This window comes from Callithrix jacchus, chromosome 6, assembly GCF_049354715.1.
Source record: "Callithrix jacchus isolate 240 chromosome 6, calJac240_pri, whole genome shotgun sequence".
NCBI classification, from domain to species: domain Eukaryota; kingdom Metazoa; phylum Chordata; class Mammalia; order Primates; family Cebidae; genus Callithrix; species Callithrix jacchus.
The window spans coordinates 36,451,179-36,471,955 of record NC_133507.1 but is presented as its reverse complement, the minus strand read 5'-3'; the positions used below and the strand labels follow the sequence as shown (position 1 = coordinate 36,471,955).

At 41.9% G+C, this 20,777-nt stretch overlaps 1 protein-coding gene and 1 pseudogene across 24 annotated transcripts in view; both read right to left on the bottom strand.

Annotated features, from left to right (window-relative positions):
* Window positions 1–3,126: 3,126 nt before the first annotated feature.
* Window positions 3,127–5,238, bottom strand: LOC100404047 (synaptonemal complex protein 3 pseudogene; annotated as a pseudogene).
* Window positions 5,239–9,829: 4,591 nt separating this feature from the next.
* SAP130 (Sin3A associated protein 130) overlaps window positions 9,830–20,777 on the bottom strand; it is an 81,813-nt gene continuing 70,865 nt past the window's right edge. For 12 of the 24 annotated variants that reach the window (XM_035304112.3, XM_035304114.3, XM_035304115.3 and 9 more), the window contains exons 19-22: window positions 14,256–14,359; window positions 12,074–12,172; window positions 11,026–11,139; window positions 9,830–10,770 (exon numbers count right to left, since the gene is read on the bottom strand). In XM_035304112.3, coding sequence (XP_035160003.1) covers window positions 10,612–10,770; window positions 11,026–11,139; window positions 12,074–12,172; window positions 14,256–14,359 — 476 coding nt within the window. In that variant the 3' untranslated portion in view covers window positions 9,830–10,611. The remainder of the gene's footprint in view (window positions 10,771–11,025; window positions 11,140–12,073; window positions 12,173–14,255; window positions 14,360–20,777) is intronic. The other 12 variants (XM_008998558.5, XM_035304120.3, XM_008998560.5 and 9 more) reach the window with 1 other exon arrangement.

Genomic DNA, 20,777 nt, shown 5'->3' with positions numbered 1-20,777 from the left:
GTTTTATCCATTAGTTGGTGTAAATTCTTCTTTATGTTGGTGCTCTTTACTTTTTGGTGTATTTTTAGAAAGGCTAATACTGGTTGTTTCTTTCTGTGTGTAATGCTTCTTTCAGAAGCTCTTGTAAAGCAGGCCTGGTGGTAATAAAATCTCTGAGTTCTTGCTTGTTCATAAAATATTTTATTTTTCCTTCAGTTGTGAAGTTTAGTTTGGCTGGATATGAAATTCTGGGCTGAAGGTTCTGTTCTTTGAGGATGTTGAATATTGGCCCCCACACTCTTCTGGCTTGTAGTGTTTCTGCTGAGAGATCTGCTGTAAGTCTGATAGGCTTGCCTTTGTGGGTAACCTGACCTTTCTCTCTGGCTGCCTTTAGTATTTTCTCCTTTGTTTCAACCCTGGTGAATCTAACGATTATGTGCCTTGGGGTTGCTCTTCTTGAGGAATATCTTTGTGGTGTTCTCTGTATTACCTGGGGTTGAATATTGACCTGCTTTGCAAGTTTAGGAAAATTTTCCTGAATAATATCCTGAAGGGTATTTTCCAGCTTGGATTCATTCTCTCTGTCGCATTCAGGTACACCTATCAAACGTAAATTTGGTCTTTTCACATAGTCCCACATTTCTTGGAGACTGTGCTCATTCCTTTTTATCCTTTTTTCTCTAATCTTTTCTTCACATTTTATTTCATTAAGTTGGACTTTGACCTCTGATATCCCTTCTTCTGCTTAAACAATTCGAGTGTTTAAACCTGTGCATACTTCTCGGAGTTCCTGTATTGTATTCTTCAGTTCCATTAATTCACTCATACTCCTCTCTAAGTTGTCTATTCTCAACAGGATTTCATCAAACCTTTTTTCAAAGTTCCTAGTTTCTTTACGTTGGGCTACAACATGTTCTTTTAACTCACCGAAGTTTGTTATTATCCATTCCTTGAAGAGTACTTCTGTCATTGGGCTCGTTCTCCATCAAGCCTTGTTCCATTGTTGATGTGGAACTGTGATCATCTTTAGAGGGAGAGGCATTCTGACTTTGAGTATTCTCAGCTTTTTTACACTGGTTTCTTCCCATCATTGTAAATTTATCCTCCTGTCGTCTTTGAATGTACCAACTTTCAGATTAGGTCTCTTGAGTGGGTGTCCAGGTTGTTAGTTCCCAGGGCCAGAGCAGCGGCGTTAAAACTAATGGTGCTTTTCTTCCCAGGATTCTCCTGTCTGGCTTCCTTCTTGTGTCTGTAGTAGGCGACTCTGCCTTCCCGGGGCTCCAAACCTCGGTCAGAAGGGGAGCCGGCCCTGTTTACTCTGCTCTGAGAGCTGCCCTGCCGAGGTGCCGGCGGAACCGCTGCGCCGGCCATGAGAGTCGCGCTGGTGACCCGTGTGTTTCCTCCACTGGGGATCTTCTGCTCCGTGAGTGACCAGAATTTTTCTGAAAGTGTGGTGTCCTCTAGTTCTCTGCGCCTTCACTGAGAACTGCAATCCTGGGATGTTAGCAATCGGCCATCTTGGATCATTCTCCCACATGGAGATTTAAGGACCCCAGAACAGCCAGCTCAACCTTAAGAAAGACTAACAAAATGGAGAACTCACACTTGCCAATTTCAAAACTTACTACAGTGTTACAATAAGTGAAACAGTGGGGTAGTGGCCATCACATATATAGAGCAATGGAATAGAATTGAGAGTCCATAAATGAATCTTTACATATACAACTTATTGATCTTTGAAAAACTGTCAAGACACTTCAATGGAGAAAGAATCGTTTTCAACAGATGGTATTGGGACAACTGGCTAGCCAAATCTGTAGTATTAAGAAAATCAAGTGGGGCCCCTTTATGTCACACCACATGCAAAAATTAACTCACATTAAACACCAAAATGAGGGTAATAGTTACAGGCTGGAGGATTTGTTTGGGGGGCAACAAAAATGTTCCTTTTTTTTTTTAAAGTGGGTGGAGGGGGCTGGGACCACGCGCTGAAGGCAGAGGGATCCCCGCCCCAACCCTTTCCCAACAAAAATATTCTCAAACTGATTATTGTGATAGATGCCCAACTCTGTGAATCTGGTAAAAAAGCCACTGAATTGTATACTTCAAGTAGGTGAACTGTATGGAATATAAATTGTAATACCTCAATAAATCATTTTAAACAATGATATGACAGAGGATTATCACTAATGATTGCATGGATGTGACAAGGATGATAAAGAAATTCTATGAACAACTCCATGCCCACAAATCTCATAATTTAGATGAAATGACCCAATTCCTTAAAAGACAGAAACTAGTAAAACTCACATAAGGAGAAACAGATAATCTGACTATGCCTTTGCCTATTTCAAATTGAATCAACAATTAGTAATCTTCCAGAAAAGAAAATGGCAGGTCTAAATATTTTCACTGCTGAATTTTACTGAACATTTCAGGAAGAAATACCAATTGTCTATGATCTCCTCTGGGAAACAGAAGCAGAAAGAACACTTCTTCACTCATTGTAAGAGACTAGTATTACTATGATGCCAAAACCATGCAAAGATAAAGCAAAAAAGAAAACCACAAACCACTAACCCTTATGAACATATATGTTGGGAAAAGCAGCCAAGGAGAAAGGACTTACGGAGTGCCTACATAAATTGGTTATGAGTAACATATAAACAAGGAACAACAAACTGTGGAAGTCCGCAGGAGGCCTCTGAGGAGGAAGGCCTCTCCGTGCCTCATGTTCTGGTGCAGCCAAGGGTGACCTCGGCTCTGTTACCATAAACATTGTGCTCAAGGATGTAAAACCCCTTCATAGCACTATGATGTAGCCAGACTTGTAGGCTCTTTGTAAGGTCCACATTCCATCAGCTGCACATAAATAATAAGTCAAAGATAACTACATGTTCTTGCTTTGTGAAACTCCCAAACTGCCACTGTTATCAATCCTTAGAATGACGCACCAGTTCCAGTTCACTGATTCACTCCACCATCACATCACCCACTCCACACCATTACTCCACCCCTACCCTATAGATCAAAGTGATTGTAATCAATAGTGAGGATAATCAGAGCTTGGGGCCTTCACTGTTTTCTCCAAAGTATTAAGTGATGGCCCCCTGGTCCCACTGTCTCTCTTAATCTTTTTCTCATTCCTTTTTCACCACCTAACTCAGGGTACCCACGGATGATGTAGGGCTGGTTCCCTACATTCTGGTGCCCAATGTGGGGTTCATGAATCCCTGCGTTCTGGCACCCAGTGTGTGGGGCTCATGAACTCCCTACATTCTGGTGCCCAACCTGGGGCTCATGGATCCCTACATTCTGGCACCCAATGTGTGGGGCTCCTGAATTCTCTACACATATATACAACAAAATATTGGCAATCTGAATCTAACAATGTATAAAAAGAACTGCACATCACAACCAAATCGGATTTATTTCAGGTATGCTGGGGTTGGACTGTCTGTATTAACAATGAAAATTCAATTAATGTAATCTACTATGTTGACAGTCTAAAAGGAAAATGTGTATGATCATATCAGTTGATGTAAAAAAGCATGTGACAAAATCTACCATCTATTCAATGATTGAAAACTCTTAACAAAGGAGGAATAGATGGGAGCTTCCTCAACTTGATAAATCTACAAAAAACCCTACAGCTAACATCATAGTGAATAGTGAGGAACTGGCCACCTTACTCTTAGGACTGGGAAGAAGGGGAGAATGTTGCCTCTCTCCATTCCTATTCAATACCTTTCTGGAAGTCCTAGCTAATGTATTGACAGGAAAAGGAAATACAAGTTATACAGATAGGAAAAGGAGAAATAAAACTGTGTTCATAGAATGGATGATGGATTCTGTAGAAAATCTCTAAGAATTGGCAGTAAAGCCCACCCAAACAAAACAGCAACGACAAAAAACAAACTTCTGCAAATATTGCAACATGTAGTACCCAAGGTTAATAAAGAAATGCCAATTGCTTTTTCTATATACCACCAAGGAACAACTGGATTTTTAAATTAAAAACAGTGCACTTACGATAGTACCAAAAAATTAAACACTTGCAAATCTTTTTATTTTTTTCTTTTTTGAGATGCAGTTTCACTGTTTTTGCCTAGGCTGAAGTGTAATGACACAATCTCTGCTCTCCTGCCTCAGCCTCCCAAATAGTTGAGATTATAGGTGTGCACCACCACACCTAGCTATTTTTGATTTTTTTTTAAATTAAATTCTTTATTTAATTGATAGTGTTAACAGAGAAAAATTCACTATCATTACTAAAGAGCTGAAAATTCAATACATATTCTTTAGGAGTAGCTGCTAACTCACATTTTAGATTTGGCTTAACAGAAAGAGAAGTCTTATAATGAAACAGATTTATTATTAAAGATGTTATAAGCAAGCTACTAAAGACTTACAATATGCTTCTTAGCTAATATAACTGTATCATATTACTTAGGTTCAAGTTCTTTCTTCAAAGAGTCATCAGAATAACATGGATTGAAGAGACTTCCGAACACATGCTATCTCTTGCTGCTGAGTTTCCATCATAATTTTTTTCTGCAACATAGCCATTTCTTTTTTAAATTCATTTTGTGCACCAGTAAGTAGATTATCATGATTCTTCTCCAACTCTTCCATACTCTTTATGAACTGCTCATATAACTGTCTAATTGTTTTCAGTCTCTGGCTCTGAACAATTCTAGATTGTTGAAGAATCTTTTGTTGCTGTCGAAACATATTAAGTATTTTTTCTTCTTGTTCTTCAGCTTTCTGCATATCTAAATCCCATTGCTGGAATAAAGTCAGAAACTGCTGAGAATATTTTTGGTTAAGTTTCTGCCTTTGATCTTGTTGTGTTTTCCAAACATGTTCGATTTTCTGGTTGCTAGTTTTGAGAGAAGCCTTGGTATACATTTCTAGTCTCTTTCTCTTGGCAAGAAGAGCCTTGTTAATGTCAACTCCAACTCCTTCCAGCATATTCTGTACTTCACACCCCATATCTTCAACTACTCCTGCAGAAGATCTTTTCTTCCTAGGTTTCTCAATGACTGTAGTCTTCCCTTCAGTAACATCTTCCTCTGAACCACTCGGATCTTTCTTTTCTTCAGTCTCAAAGTCATAGGCTCTGGTAAACTGATCTTCCATGGTTGGCTTCCCAGATTTCCTGGAATACTTTTTTCCGGAGGACACCATATCTAGCTGCTTCCCGACCTGAAGTACCCCTTAGCCGCGACGCTTCTGAGGCAAGCTGAGATTCGCGCTGAAGCAGCTATTTTTGATTTTTAGTAGAGATGAGATTTCTCCGTGTTGGTCAGGCTGATCTTGAACTCCCGACCTCAAGTGATCTGCCCACCTCAGCCTCCCAAAGTGCTGGGATTACAGGCGTGAGCCATTGAGCCTGGCTAAACACTTACAAATCTTAATGAAATATGTATAGGATATAATATGAGGAAAACTACAAAACTCTAGCAATAGAAATCAAAGATATAAAGAGATAGTTCATATTTGTGAGAACACACAACACTGTTATCAATCATTTCCAACTTGATCTACAAAGTCTACATAATGGTAATCAAAGTCTCAGCAAACTATTTTGTAGATATCAACAGAGTCTATAATTCATAGGAAAAGACAAAAGACCCTAATAGCCAAAACAAGAATGAAGAACGAAGATGAAGAGCTGACACTGCCCAACTTTAGGACTTACTATAAAACTACACTAATCAAAACAGAGTGCTATTCATCAAGAAAGTCCATCAGTGGAACAGAAGAGAAAATCCAACAAATACAGTCAATTGATCTCTGACAAGGGAGCAAAGGCAGTTCAATGGTGCTGGAACACAGTTGGATGTTCTTAAGCAAAACAAAATACAAAAACCCTGGCTGGGTGCGGTGGCTCATGCCTGTAATCCCAACACTTTGGGAGGCAGAGGATGGATTGTTTGAGCTCGGGAGTTCAGGACCAGCCTGGATGACACGGTGAAACACCATCTTTACAAAAATTAGCTGGTCATAGTGGCATGCGCCTGTAGTCCCAGACACTTTGGAGGCTGAGGTGGGAGGATGGCTTGGGTCCAGGAGATTGAGGCTGCAGTGAACCATGATCATGCCACTGCACTCCAGCCTGGGTGAGAAAGTGAGACCCTTTCTCAAAAACAAACAAACAAAAAAAACCTTGACCTTACATCTTTCATAAAAATCAACTCAAAATGGGTCATAAATCTAAATGTAAAACAAAAAACTATAAAATTCATAAAAAACAGGAAAAAATCTAGGTGTCTTGGGTTTAACAATATCTTTAGCTATAATGTCCAAAGCACAATTCATGAAAAAAAATTAAGAAGTTGTACTTTATTAAAATTAAAAACATCTGCTCTTCAAAAGGTACTACTGGCCAGGCATACTGCCACAAGCTCAGCGCTTTGGGAGGCTGAGAGGCTGAGGTAGGATATTCCTTGAGCCCATGAGTTTGAGATCAGCTTGGACAACATGAGAACCCATCTCTACAAAAAATACAAAAATCAGCTGGGTGTGGTGGCGTATGCCTGAAGTCTCAGCTACTCAAGAAACTGAGGTGTGAGGATTGCTTGAGCCTGGGAGGTTGAGGTTACAGTGACCTGTGATCACGCTACCGCTCTCCAGTCTGGGCAGCAGAACGAGACCCTGTCTCAATTTTAGAAAAAAAATGTCAGGCGCAGTGGCTCAGGCCTGTAATCCCAGCACTTTGGGAGGCCAAGGTGGGCGGATCACGAGGTCAGGAGATCGAGACCATCCTGACCAACGTGGTGAAACCCCATCTCTACTAAAAATACAAAAAAATTAGCTGGCCATGGTGGTGTGTGCCTGTAGTCGCAGCTATTTGGGAGGCTGAGGCAGGAGAATTGCTTGAACCTAGGAGGCGGAGGTTGCAGTGAGCCGAGATCAAGCCACTGCACTCTAGCCTGGCTCCATCTCAGAGAAAAAAAAAAGGTGAAGACATGAATAGACATTTCACCTGAGAGGATACTAAAGAAGGCAAATGAACATAAGAAAATGCTCAACATCATGTATCACCAAGGAATTGCAAATGAAAATGAATACCACTACACACCTATTAGAAAGACTAAAATCCAAAACACACCGACACCACCAAATCCAGGAACTCTCATTCATGCTGGTTGCAATGTGAAATGATACAGCCATATTAGAGGACAGTTTGGCAGTTCCTTACAAAACGAAATAGTTTCTCACCTTACAACCCAGCAATCACATTCCTAAGTTTTCGCCCAACTGATCTGCAAAGTGATTTACACACACAAACCTGCACACAAATGTTTATAGCAGCTTTATTCGTAATAGCCAAAACTGGAAAGCAAACCGTAGGTCCTTCAACAGGGACGTGGACGGACAGTTGCATACTCACACAGAATACCTCTCCGCAGGAGAAACCAACGTACTGATATTCATGACAAATGAAGCTCAATTTATGTTGAGCAAAAGGAGCCAGACACAAATAAGTATGTACTGTATGAATCTATTTATATGAAGTTAAAGGACAGACAAAACTACAGTTAACAGGTGGTAGGTAGATCAGTGTTTACCGTTTGTTTTGTGGGGGGTAGGGTGAGGCAGAGAGGTACTGACTACAAAAAGGTGCTCCTTTGGGGTTACAAAAACATCACGGATCTTTATTTGGGTGTTGGCTATGGGTGTATATATTTGTCAACACACAAGATTTTGACAAATATTAGGATTTGGGCATTCTTCTCTGTATTTATACAGTAAAAATGATTATTGAAAAAAAAGTTAGTGGTGCAGTGGAGGGTTATGATTGGATGTGGCAGTTGCCTAGGCTGGTCTTGAACCCCTGGGCTCAAGAGATCTTCCTGCCTCGGCCTTCCAAAGTGTTGAGATTATAAATGTGAGTCACTATTCCTCTTTAATAAAACTGTATTTTTGTTTTTAGACAGGGTATCACTCTGTCACCCAGGCCGGAGTGCAGTGGTGTAATCTTGGTTCACTGCAGCCTCCACCAACCAGGTTCAAGTGATTCCCTGCCTCAGCCTCCTGAACAGCTGGGACTATAGGCATGTGCCACCACACCGTGCTAATCTTTAGTTTTTTTTAGTAGAGACAAGGTTTCACCACATTGGGCACGCTGGTCTTAAACTCCTGAGATCAAGTGATCTGCCTGCCTTGGCCTCCCAAAGTGCTGGGATTACAAGTGTTAGCCACTGCGCCCAGCCAATACAACTATATTCAAAAACCATTGTTTGTAGGCAAGAATCGTCCCCTCTGCCTCTCCTAACTTCTGCCTGCATTGTCCTCATAAGGGGAAGAAATCCTTAAAATACTGTTTTCTAACCTGCACTGACTTCAAGGCTTGTACTGACAAGCTTTCTTTGAAAAAGTAATCTCTAGCCTGAGCAACACAGTGAGATCTCATCTCCTAAAAAAAAAAGGAAAAAATTAGGCTGGGTGCAGTGGCTCACACCTGTAATCCAAACACTTCAGGAGGCTGAGGCGGGTGGATCACAAGGTCAAGAGATTGAGACCATCCTGGCCAACATGGTGAAATCCCATCTCTACTAAAATATGAATTAGCTAGGTGTGGTGGCGAGTGCCTGTAGTCCCAGCTACACAGGAGGCTGAGGCGGGGGAATTGCTTGAATCTGGGAGGCAGAGGTTGTAGTGAGCTGAGACTGCACATTGCACTCCTGCCTAGCGACAGAGCAAGCTCCGTCTCAAAAAAAAAAAATTAGCTGGGTATAGTGGGAAGCACTGGTAGTCCCAGATACTCGAGACTGAGGCAGGAAAATCGCTTGAGCCCAGGAGTTGGAGGCTGCAGTGAGCTATGATTGAGCCCCTGCATTCCAACCTGGGTGACAGTGAGATCCTATCTCAAAAAACAACCCATAGAGACAGTTCTATAATACAGAATCCCACATCTGAATCCTGTCCTGCTCTAGCCGAACACCACATGAGATCACTAAGGCAACATATGCACTGATGAGAAACTCCAGCAAAGGAACACTATTCCAGGAGTCACACTAGATTGGAGCCTAGTAAACAACTGGTAAAACCTTTTAAAGTGTTGTCCATATTTTCATGAAATACTCCAGTCACACAGCCTCGATTACACACAGGCTGTCTTTAGCCTAGGCTCTGCAGGCCTGGGTGGCCTAACTGCAGGAAGGCCAAAATTCTGCTTTGCTTCTCTCTTCCCCAGTCCTACAGATCACCGCTTATCATTCCACTACGAGGAAGGCTGTCTCAGGTGAGCCATGGCGTTGGTCCCAAGGGCAAGGGCAGAAATGGAACACTGCCCATCTGTTCAGGTCAGAACAAAGAAGAGATCTAGCTTCAATCTGGTAGCTGAAAGCACATGTCCTAAAGAAGGAGGGTGGTCATGTCTTGTCCGCAGAGGCAGCAGCCTTTGAGAAAAATCTTTCCTGGTCTGCCACATGGAGGCCAGAGATGGCTGGTCTTGTGCCCAGAGGAAGCCAATCTGAGCTACCTTTCTACTCAGGTTAGTTCAGAGGAAGAACAACCTATGGACAGGATCCAGCCACCCAAGAGCTCCGCCTCCAGTACTGCAGCCTTAACAGTCTTATAATTGAAGCAATTTCCAATTACATATCTGCACAGGGCCGCAATATAGGCTCATATTTAAGGTAGCCAAAATCCAACAGATTTTACCACTGCAGCATATTCAAACTGCCCTGATAAGTGAGTGGAACTCTATGTGAACAGCAAAACTTCAACGAATGAAGTAGGCTCCCAACAATATGTGAGAAACCAAAGCACAGTAAACGTTTCAGTGAAGGTCAGTGTGGCACTGACTCACTTTACAAGAAGATGCAAACTGCGCATGTACAAAAACCTCTGAGTCCTTTATTAACGTCTGGAGATGTGTGGTACATACAATTAACAGCATCACACCAGCTACAGAAGTACAGATAATCAAGATTGTACTTCAGAACAAGGATCTGAGAGCAACTTATGGTGTTGCCTGCTCTGAACCTCCACAAAAACCCCATTCTGACACACGCAAGACAGACGATATAACAATTTCACACGGGAATGGTTCTTTTAAAAAATGACAAGAACTAATAGTTCAAACCCTTTAGAGTGTGAGATGTGGCAGCTTGCTTGGTGCCGTGGCACTGCTGTAAAAGGCCAACATGGGCATTTGAAGGTCAGGCAGAAGAACTGAATAGGGTGGGTGGAAGAGGTTTCATTTTCAGTGTAGAGAGATAACAGATGGTCCGAGTGGAGGCTTTCAGTCCAGGCTCGGTATGGGGCCTGCAGGAATCCACTATATAAATACAGTCTATAAACCGGACGGCTGAAAAACACCAGCCAGCCATCCTTGTCACTGCTTCCAACTGGTGGACACTGACGCATCCGAAGTCACTTAGGACATAGAGCAGAGTTAACAGGGGTGGACCCAAACGCAAGAAGGTGGCTCACTGTGTCCAGTCAGCTCTGATCCTTTCATGCCACTGGGTGCAATGGGTCCCTCTCCTTTCACATATGAATGAAGGAACACTTCCTTTGTTTCAATGTTCCACTTTGGAAATAACCAAAACCCTCCCCCCACCCCCACCATCATTCTTCATAAATTCTGCTTCCAATCTCCCGATTCTTCTGGGTCTAGGCTTTTTCCTTTCGCTTCAATTTTGACACTTTTTTGACAGTCCCATTCTTGTTAAGAAGCTTCAGGACGCGGTCTTTATGATCTAAAACCTTAAGCATGGAGTCTCTGGCTTCACTGATTTGATCCATCACAAGTTTACATCTCTGCATATTTCCCTGAAACAGAAGACATTACATCATTAATCAGTGACCATGAGGATAGTACAGCTTTTAAAAAACTGCTTGCCTTTGGGCAGAGGCTATGTTGAGGCTTCCACAGAGAGAAAATGTCTTCTTGTTTCTCAATAGTGCAGGCTGAAGCACATGTTTTTACTGATGATATGAGAGACACAGGGGGAAATGGAAGAAGTAGGGCTTTATAGAAAGCAACTTCATAAAGTGGATGATCAGAAGGAAGGGGCTAATTCAAACCTGTATCAGTTCATTTATTCGGTGGAGATCATCATCAGTTGCTGCTTTTTTCTTTGGGATAATCCCTTCCTGTAGGTTGGTAAGTCTTTCATAGACATCATGTTCAAGATTCGTCTGCAACACACAAAACGGAGGATATCATGACCTCAGAGATATTTTTCTATGTCAACCCCAGGCAAATGAACCCACCTTGAATCACTTATGTAAACTGTTTAGAGCTGTTTGGGTGACAACGTCCTTTCTCCTAAGGACTAAGATACTAAGGTTTAAAAACAGTAAAGGGGCTGGGCACAGTGGCTCACACCTGTAATCCCAGCACTTTGGGAGGCCAAGGCAGGTGGATCACTTGAGGTCAGGAGTTCGAGACCAACCTGACCAAAATGGTAAAACCCCATCTCTACTAAAAATATAAAAAACTAGCTGGGTGTGATGGCGCATGCCTGTAATCCCAGCTACTTGGGAGGCTGAGGCAGGTTTGCTTGAACCCAGGAGGTGGAGGTTGTAGTGAGCTGAGATCGCATCATTGCACTCCAGCCTTGGCAACAAAAGCAAATCTCTGTTTGAAATAAATAAAATAAAAACAGTAAAGAAAACTGATGAACAAAGATTTACATTATAATTTGCCATAGTTGAGAGTCTACCTTCAAAGATAACTTTTGAATACTGCCTTGAATCCACAATTCTTCTGAAAAACAAGTCTCCAAGTGTCATAGAAATGATTTTGCTAAGTCAAAAACAGCCAAGGCACTACATTTTTTAGATACTGAGAACAATGTTCTTCAGATCACTGCTACTGAAAAGAAGGAAAAACTTTTTTTGAGATGGAGTTTTACTTTTTTTGCCCAGGGTGCAGTGCTATGGTAAGATCTTAGCTCACTGCAACCTCTGCCTCACTGGTTCAAGTGATTCTCCTGCCTCAGCCTCCCGTGTAGCTGGGATTACAGGTGCAAGCCACCACGCCCGGCTAATTCTGATTTTTAGTAGAGAAGGGGTTTCTCCATGTTGGTCAGGCTGGTGTCAAATTCCTGACCTCGGGTGATCTGCCCACCTCGGCCTCCCAAAGTACTGGGATTACAGGCGAAGAAGGAAAAACTTTATGAGGTTGTTGCCTCCTCTTCACCCAGTTGCCGAAGGAGGGATTCTTGCCCTAGGATTATAGAAATGGCCAAACATATAAGATCCAACACTGGACAGATAAGATTAACAGTTTATGAGTCACAAATATAGTCATGCACTACTTCATGACAGAGATATATTCTGAGAAATGTGCCTTAAGGCAATTTAGTTTTTGTGTGAACATCATACCACATACCTAGGCTATATGAATAGAGCCCACTGCTCCCAGTTACAAACATGTACACCACATTACTGCAATAAATAGTGTGGGAAATTGATGTATTTATGTTAAGTATTTGAGTATCTAGATATATCCAAATATAGAAAAGATACAGTAAAAATATGGCCTGACAGATCAAGAATGGTACTCCTATACAGAGCACTTATTACAAATGGAGCTTACCAACACTGTTAAGTTGCTCTGGGTGAGTCAGTGGTTGAGTGCGTGAATGTGAAGATCCAAGACCTCACTGTACAAATACTGTAGGCTTTATAAACACTGTGTCTTAGGCTTCACTAAATTTATTAAAAATATTCTTCTTCAATAACAAATTAACTTTAGCATACTCTACATTTTTTACTTTATAAACTTTTAAATTGTTTTAAACTTTTTGACTCTTTTGCAATAAAACTTAGCTTAAAAGGCACATTGTTGAACAACTTTGGACACTGTTGGATGGTTATGAAAAATATTTTCTTTCTTTATATCTTTATTTTATAAACTTTTTCTTCCTTTTTTATTTTTGAGACAGTGTCTTATTCTGTCATCCAGGATGGAGTGCAGTGGCACGATCATGGCTAAGGGCAGCCCCTGTCTTTTGGGCTCAAGAGATCCTCCTACCTCAGCCTTCCAGGTAGCTGGGACTACACCTGGCTAACTAAAAAAAATTTTTTTTGGTAGAGACAGGGTCCCACTATGTTGCCCAGGCTGGCCTTGAACTTCTGGGATCAAGCAATCCTCTTGCCTCAACCTCCCTAAGTACTGGGATCACATGCCTGAGCCACTGAACCTGGACTTGTTTTTGCTATTAAAAAAAAATTTAACTTTTAAAACTTGTTAAAAATGAAGACACAGCACAGCCTGGGCAACATAGTGAGACCCCGTCTCTATAAAAAATTTTTAAAAATCAGCTGGGGCCGGGCGCGGTGGCACACACCTGTAATCCCAGCACTTTGGGAGGCCGAGGTGGGTGGATCAGAGGTCAACAGATCGAGACCATCCTGGTCACCACTGTGAAACCCTGTCTCTACTAAAAATACAAAAAATTAGCTAGGCATGGTGGCGCATGCCTGTAATCCCAGCTACTTAGGAGGCTGAGGCAGGAGAATTGCCTGAACCCAGGAGGTGGAGGTTGCGGTGAGCCGAGATTGCGCCATTGCACTCCAGCCTGGGTAACAAGAGGGAAACTCCGTCTCAAAAAAAAAAAAAAAAAAAAAATCAGCTGGGTGCCATGGCTCACATCTGTAGTTCCAGCTGTTTGGGAGGCTGAGGTGAGAGGATTATTTAAGCCCAGCAGGTCGATCATGGCTGTAGTAAGATGATCATGCCTCTGCACTCCAGCCTGGACGACGACAACAACAACAGAAAAGAACAGGAGAGAGGGAGAGGTATGCTCTGGTCTCTGAAGGATGATGTGTGTGACTGGCTTATCTGAGTACTATTGGAATACTGGAAACTGGCAGGGAACTGGAGCCTACTACTCAGTGAGGAGCAGGAATTGTGTGCCTGGTCCCTGTGGTGTAAGGATTATTTGCCTAGGAGACTTCATCTGAGGGAGCAGAGTGGGGAGGAGGGCCTCATGGTTAGGCCATTTGAGGGTCCCCCTATTTCAGATGTCACAACACAGCACATACCACTGAATCTTAAACTTACATCTTATACCACAGTTGTTCCATATATTTTGGATCTGGGTACCAGAACTCAGATATATTTCAGTTATAATCACATGTAACTGACACAGTGATTATATTACATAGCACATGTAAAAATTCTACCATTACCCATGTTAGCTGGAAATGCTTCAGAGTTACTTTTAAAAAGTTCATGAACTCGGCTATCTCCAGTGTCTTCTCCTCTCTTCAGCATGATGAACAACTGCTAGAACTCCACTTACCAGCTGTAGTAACTGGGCGGCACAGAGGTGAACTTTCCAGCCTTGAGCACGACAGGATACTCCTTTCTGATTAGCTATTTCCTGCAGCATAGCTTTCTTCTCCTCTGTAACCATAAAAAATAAAAACAAGTATATTTCACTGTTTCAAATGGTAAATGGTTTGTGTTCAAGCAGCCTAAATGCCATTATTTTAACAAGAATTTAGGTTTTTTTTTTTTTGAGATAGTGTCTGGCTCTGTCACCCAGGCTGATGAGCAGTGATACAATCTTGGCTCACCACGACCTCTGCCTCCCAGGCTCAAGCAATTCTCCCACTTCAGCCTCTCAGGTAGCTGAGACTACAGGTGTGCACCACCATGCTGGGCTCACGTTTGTATTTTTTGTAGAGATGGGGTCTTCCTATGTGCACAGGTTGGTCTTGAACTCCTGGCTCAAGCAATTTGCCTGCCTTGGCCTTGCAGACTATTGGGACTACAGGCATGAGCTACTGTACCTGGCCATAAGAACTTCTTCACTTGAGGTAGTGGTTTCATTTGCGGGGGGAGGCAAGCCAAGAGGACCCCAGGCTGCTTACTCCCCTCCTTCCCCTCCACTAAGTGCTACCTCCTAAAGCAGGGCTGTCACTCAGAGAAAAGCTTGCCACATGCCAAGCCAGGGCCTCCCCCATCTCTAAGGCCCTGGCTCAAACATTTTGCCAGAAGAAGTGGGCTGTAAAACAGATACCTTTTAATTTCTTCCTGAAGCAACTGAGTCCATTTGCAAACGTGTGAAGAAGTTCAGACCTAACAGTGCTCCCAAGAACAGTGGAGGCTATGGTGAAGGGAACTGGGGAGAGATTTGCGGAACTAATGAAGATATAGCTATGTGCAGGCTGGTTTGAAGGAAAGAACAAAGTATAAAAGAGCTGTGGGAGCCTTTCTGAGGGCAGAACAAATATGGAACACTGGTATCAGAAACTATTCTGCCCAGGGAACTACAATTTGACTGAATTTGTTTTATAGAGGAACTTGTGCTTCAGGGCAGTGTTGAAAACATTAGAGAAGACAGGCAGCCATCAGTAGCTTTATCAGCTGGGTAAGGTGAGGGAAAGAGTGGAGGAAACAGCCTGGTGGCTCATGCCTGCAATCCTAGCACTTGGGAGGCCGACTCAGGGGTAGGGGTGGGGGAATACTGTTTGAGCCCAGGAGTTTGAGACCATCCTGGGCAACATGGTAAAACCCCATCTCTATAAAAAATACCAAAATTAGCTGGGCATGGTGGCATGCACCTGTGGTCCCAGACATTTGGGAGGTGGAGGTGGGAGGATCGCTTGAGCCCAGGAGGCCGAGGCTGTGGTGAGTCATTATCATGTCACTGCACTCTAGCCTGTGCAACACTGCGGTACACTGTCTCAAAAAAGAGAGTGAAGGAGAGAGCCCACCAAAGCCACTGTCATTGTAGGGTGACTGTGGGCATGTGCAAAGGTGAGCCTCCCTGAGCAGCAACAACAGAAGCAGAACATACATGTGCAAATGGGGGTTGAAGCAGCTAGATGTCGATAAATTAACCCAGTCAGTCACTGAACAAATAGACAAGCAAATAACAATTGGAAGCCCAACAGTGGGGAGATCAGTCTGAGCTGCTTCAATACATTATCTAAAAAGTCCAGTTTCCAACAAAAAATTCCAAGGCTTGCAAAGAAACAGGGAAGTACAACCCATACTCATGAAAACAAAGCAGGCAACAGAAAGTGCCTGTGAGAATGACCATGTCATGTTCAACAGAAAAAGATCTCAAAATCCCATAATAAACATGTTCACAGCCCTAAGAGAAAGGAAGACTGAAGAAGTAAGGGAAGGTGAGATGTCTGGCACATGAAATAAAGAACACTAATAGAGAAGAGAAATAACAAAAAAGAACCAAGTAAAAATTCTGGAGTTGAAGGGTGCAATAGCTGAAATGTACAAATCACTAAAGGGGCTCGACAATTGCTTTGCACCGGTACAAGAATTAGCCACCTTCAAGATAGATCTATGGAGATTATGAAAGCCAAAGAACTGAGAAAGAATAAAGAATGAATAGTAGTGCAGAGAAATGGGGGGCACCATTAAGAAAATCTACACATGTGATGGGCATACCTCAAGAGAGTGAAGATGAAGACAAATATTAAAAAAAAAATGGCTCAACACTTAGCAAATTTATTGAAAATAACCTGCACACTGAGGAAGCTGAAGGAACTACAAGGTTTTTTTTTAAAGACATAGAGAAGCTTATCCTAAACTTCATACGGAGAGGCACAGGCACCAGAATAAGCTTTTCTATGTCTGAAAAAACCTTGCTATGGGCTGGGCATGGTGGCTCATGCCTGTAATCCTAGCACTTTGGGAGGCTGAGGTGGGTGGATCACTTAAGGTCAGAAGTTTGAGACCACCCTGACCAACATGGTGAAACCCCAACTCTACTAAAAATTAGCCAGGTGTGGTAGTCCCCGCTACTCAGGAAGCTGAGGCAGGAGAATCACTTGAACCTGGAAAGCAGAGGTTGCAGTGAGCAGAGATTGTGACATTTCACTCCAGCCTGGGTGACAGAGTGAGACTCTATCTCAAACAAATGAAGAAAAAAACCTTGCTATGATTTTGGTAGGAAGTATATTAAATCTATAATCAGTATCTGGAAAGAATGGACATTTTTAATATGTGTTTTCTAATCCACAAATATTTTATGTCTCTACACTTATTTGTAGCTTTTTTTTTTTTTTCTGAGATAGAGTCTTACTTCAACACCCAGGCTAGAGTGCAGTGGTGCAATCTTGGCTCACTGCAACCTCCACCTCCTAGGCTCAAGCGATTCTCCTGCCTCAGCCTCCCAAGTGGTTGGGATTACAGGTGCCCGCCACCACGCCTGGCTAATTTTTTTGTGTTTTTAGTGGAGACAGGGTTTCACCATGTTGGCCAGGCTGATCTGCAACTCCTGACCTCAAGTGATCTGCCTGCTTCGGCCTCCTAAAGAGCTGGGATTTGAGCCATTGTGCCCAGCCAGCATTTTAAGTTTTCAAGAAATGAATTTTGTACACGGTATGCTAGATTTATGCCTAAGTGTATCATTTTGGAGGAGCAACTATGAATAATCTATACTTTTAACATCAGCTAAAAGTATAATGTATACTTTTAACATCACTCTAGCCTGGGTGATGAAGTGAGACTCTATCTCACTTGGAAGTTCAGTCCAAGAATTTAGAAAAATAATTTTTGTTACTTTTAAATCTTTGTAATTTGTTTTTAGAAAAATGATTGATTTTTGTGCTGACATTGTATTCTTTGACCTTACTGAATTCATTTACTTGTTCCAGGAATATTTTTGGGAGAATCCTTGACATTTTCTATCTGGACCATGAGGTCATCTGCAATGGGGACAATTTCGTTTATTTCATTCCCATCTGTGTTACTTTCGTCTCTTTATTGTGTAGCCAAATCTGATACTATGTTGAGTGGAAGTGGTGAGAGAGGACATCCTTGTCTTTTTGCCAATCTCAGGTGGAATTCAGTCTTTCACTGTTAAGTATGTTAAATGGTTTTCTGCAGACTTTATCAAATCCAGTAAGAACCCCTCTTTTCTGTTTTTGAACATTTTTATCATGAAAGGTGTTGAATTTTGTCAAGTTTTCTATATTGATTGATATAATCATGTCATTTTTCTTCTTTAGCTTTTGTTGTGGGTTGAATGGTTTTCCCCCAAAAGATATATTGAAGTTCCTTGATACCTGTGACTATAACTATATTAGAATGTGATATAGGCCGAGTGCAGTGGCTCACACCTGCAATGTTAGCATTTTGGGAGGCCAAGGCGGGTTGAGACCAGCCTGGCCAACATGGCGAAACCTCGTCTGTACTAAAAACAAAAAATTAGCTGGGTGGAGGGTGAATGTCTATAATCCCAGCTACTCAGGAGGCTGAGGCAGCAGAGTCATTTGAATCTGGGAGGCAGAGGTTGCAGTGAGCTGAGATCGCACCACTGCATTCCAGCCTAGGGGACACAGCAAGACTCCATCGCAAAAATAATAATAATAATAATGTTATGTAATTTGGTTAAGAAGTTATACTGGATTAAGGTGAGCTGTAAATCCAATGACTGGTGTCCTTACAAGGAGGAAGGGAAAGAGAAAAATAAAGAAGGGAGAGTGAGAAAAGGAAGGGGAGAGAAGGAGAGAGAGAAAGAGGATAGGAGAGACAGAGAAGAATGCCATTTGAAGATGGAGGCAGAGACTGTAATGGTGCAGGTGCAAGCCGGGTAACACCAAAGATTGCTGGCAATCACAAGAAACCAAAGAGGCAAGGAAGGATTCTCCTCTAATGCTTTCAGAGTGAGCATGACCCTATTAGACCTTTATTCTAGACGACCCCAGAACCATGAGAGAATAATTTGTACTGTTTTGTGCCACCCAGTTCACAGTACTTTGTTATGGCAATCCAAGGAAATTAACAAGGCCAGTCGATAGGGTGAATTACTTTGGTTTTCAAATGTTGAATGAGCTTTGTACAGCAAGAATAAATTCTACTTGGTCAAGGTATATACTGTTGGAATTGATTTGCTAATATTTTATTAATGCATTTTTACATCTATATTCACGAGGACTAATGATCTGTCGTTTTCTATATTTGTACACTCTGGTCTTGACAGCATGGCTTCATAAAATAAATCTGGAATGTCCTTGTCTATATTTTAAAAGACAGTGCAGAAAAATGGATCATTACCTGGTCAGCTGATTATCTTATCAGTATGTAATATCCCTCTGTGCCTCCAGCAATTTTCTTTCCTCAGAAGTTTACTTTATGTGACATTAATATAGTCACTCCTGCTCTTTTGTAAATTAATTTTTGTATTTTATATATTTTTCTTTTTTTTTTCATTTTTTGAGATGGAGTCTCGCTCTGTTCCCTAGGCTGGAGAGCAGTGGTGAGACCTCAGTTCACTGCCAACCTCTACTTCCTGGGTTTGAGTGATGCTCCTGCCTCAGCCTCCTGAACAGCTGCAACTACAGGTGTGTGACTCCACTGCCAGCTAATTTTTGTATTTTTAGTAGGGCTGGGGTTTCACCATGTTGGCCAGGCTGATCTCAAACTCCTGACTTCGGGTGATCCACCCACCTTGGCCTCCCCAAGTGATGGGATTACAGGTGTGAGCCACTGTGCCTGGCCTGTGTGTATTTTTCTAGCCTTTTACTGTCAATCTACCTATGCTGCTGTATTCAAAGTGAGCTTTTACACAGTACATAGTTGGATTGTGTTTTTTCATTATTTCTGCCAATCTGTGTTTAATTGGTACGTTTAGACTATTTACATTTATGACAGTAACTAATATGTTAAGGCTTAGGTCTGTCACATTACTATTGCTTTCTGTACTTCTTTTCTGTTTCTCTTCTTTTTTTTTTTGAGATACAGTCTCACTCTGCAGCCTAGGCTGGCTGCAGCCTAGGTAGCGTGATCTCAGCTGCAACCTCTCCCTCCTGGGTTCAAGAGATTCTCCTGCCTCAGCCTCCTGAGCAGCTGAGATTACAAGCGCCCACCATCATGCCTGGATAATTTTTTTGTATTTTTAGTAGACAGGGTTTTACCATGTTGGCAGGCTGGTTTTGAACTTCTGGCTTCAAGTGATCCGCCTACCTTGGCCTCCCAAAGTGCTGGGATTACAGGCATGAGTCACTGTGCCCAGCTCCTGTGAGTTTTAGTCTACCTTGATGTATTTATACATATAATCTATATGTATTTTATAGCTTAGGGAAAATAACTGCACTAAAGTTTCATAGTCAAGAGGCAGTGTGTAAAGGAGATTAGTATGAATATACTGAAATAGAAGATTTAGGGATCATAAACCTTTCAGCTGTCAAGTTATCTTTCTTGAGATAGTTTTTGAAGAGCAAGTCCCAATAAGCATTAAGACTCTTGTAGTGTGGCTTAAAATGCTACCAGGCAAATTCCTAAATATTTTTTCTATGGAATTCTTGCGGCATGAAGAGATGTTCAGTGGTTCATATCCTATTTCCACTAAAAGGCAACACTCCCTGACCTCTGGAAATCTCACCTTCTTTTCAAACCTCAGAGTACACCTGTGAGGAAGAAAAGCTGGGAAGTGTAGCCGCCTCTGTACAGTTCAGAGACTGAACTACTAGCATCTCCATCTCTGCTTAATTAGTCAGTACTCGGTCCAAGTTGGACTCATTTTGAACCTTCGAGAAAACCCTTAGAGCAGTTTCTAAATGGAATTTACATAAGAGAATGGGAAATGTGACCAATTATCTAGAAACTCATTTCTTTGTATATATATTTGAGATTAATGGCACTTAAAGTCCATTAGTAGAAATATTTGCAGGTATCTGCAAAGTACTATCAACCATTTTTAATTATGTGGGTTTATTAGAAGGTTATTCTCAGATTCCACAAGAACAACAAAACATTTATTGAGGGCTTGCCCTAGACCACTCCAAGAGCTTCGTATATATGTTAAACAGAAGATCTTTTGGCAGAAATGCTTACAATGCATGTATAT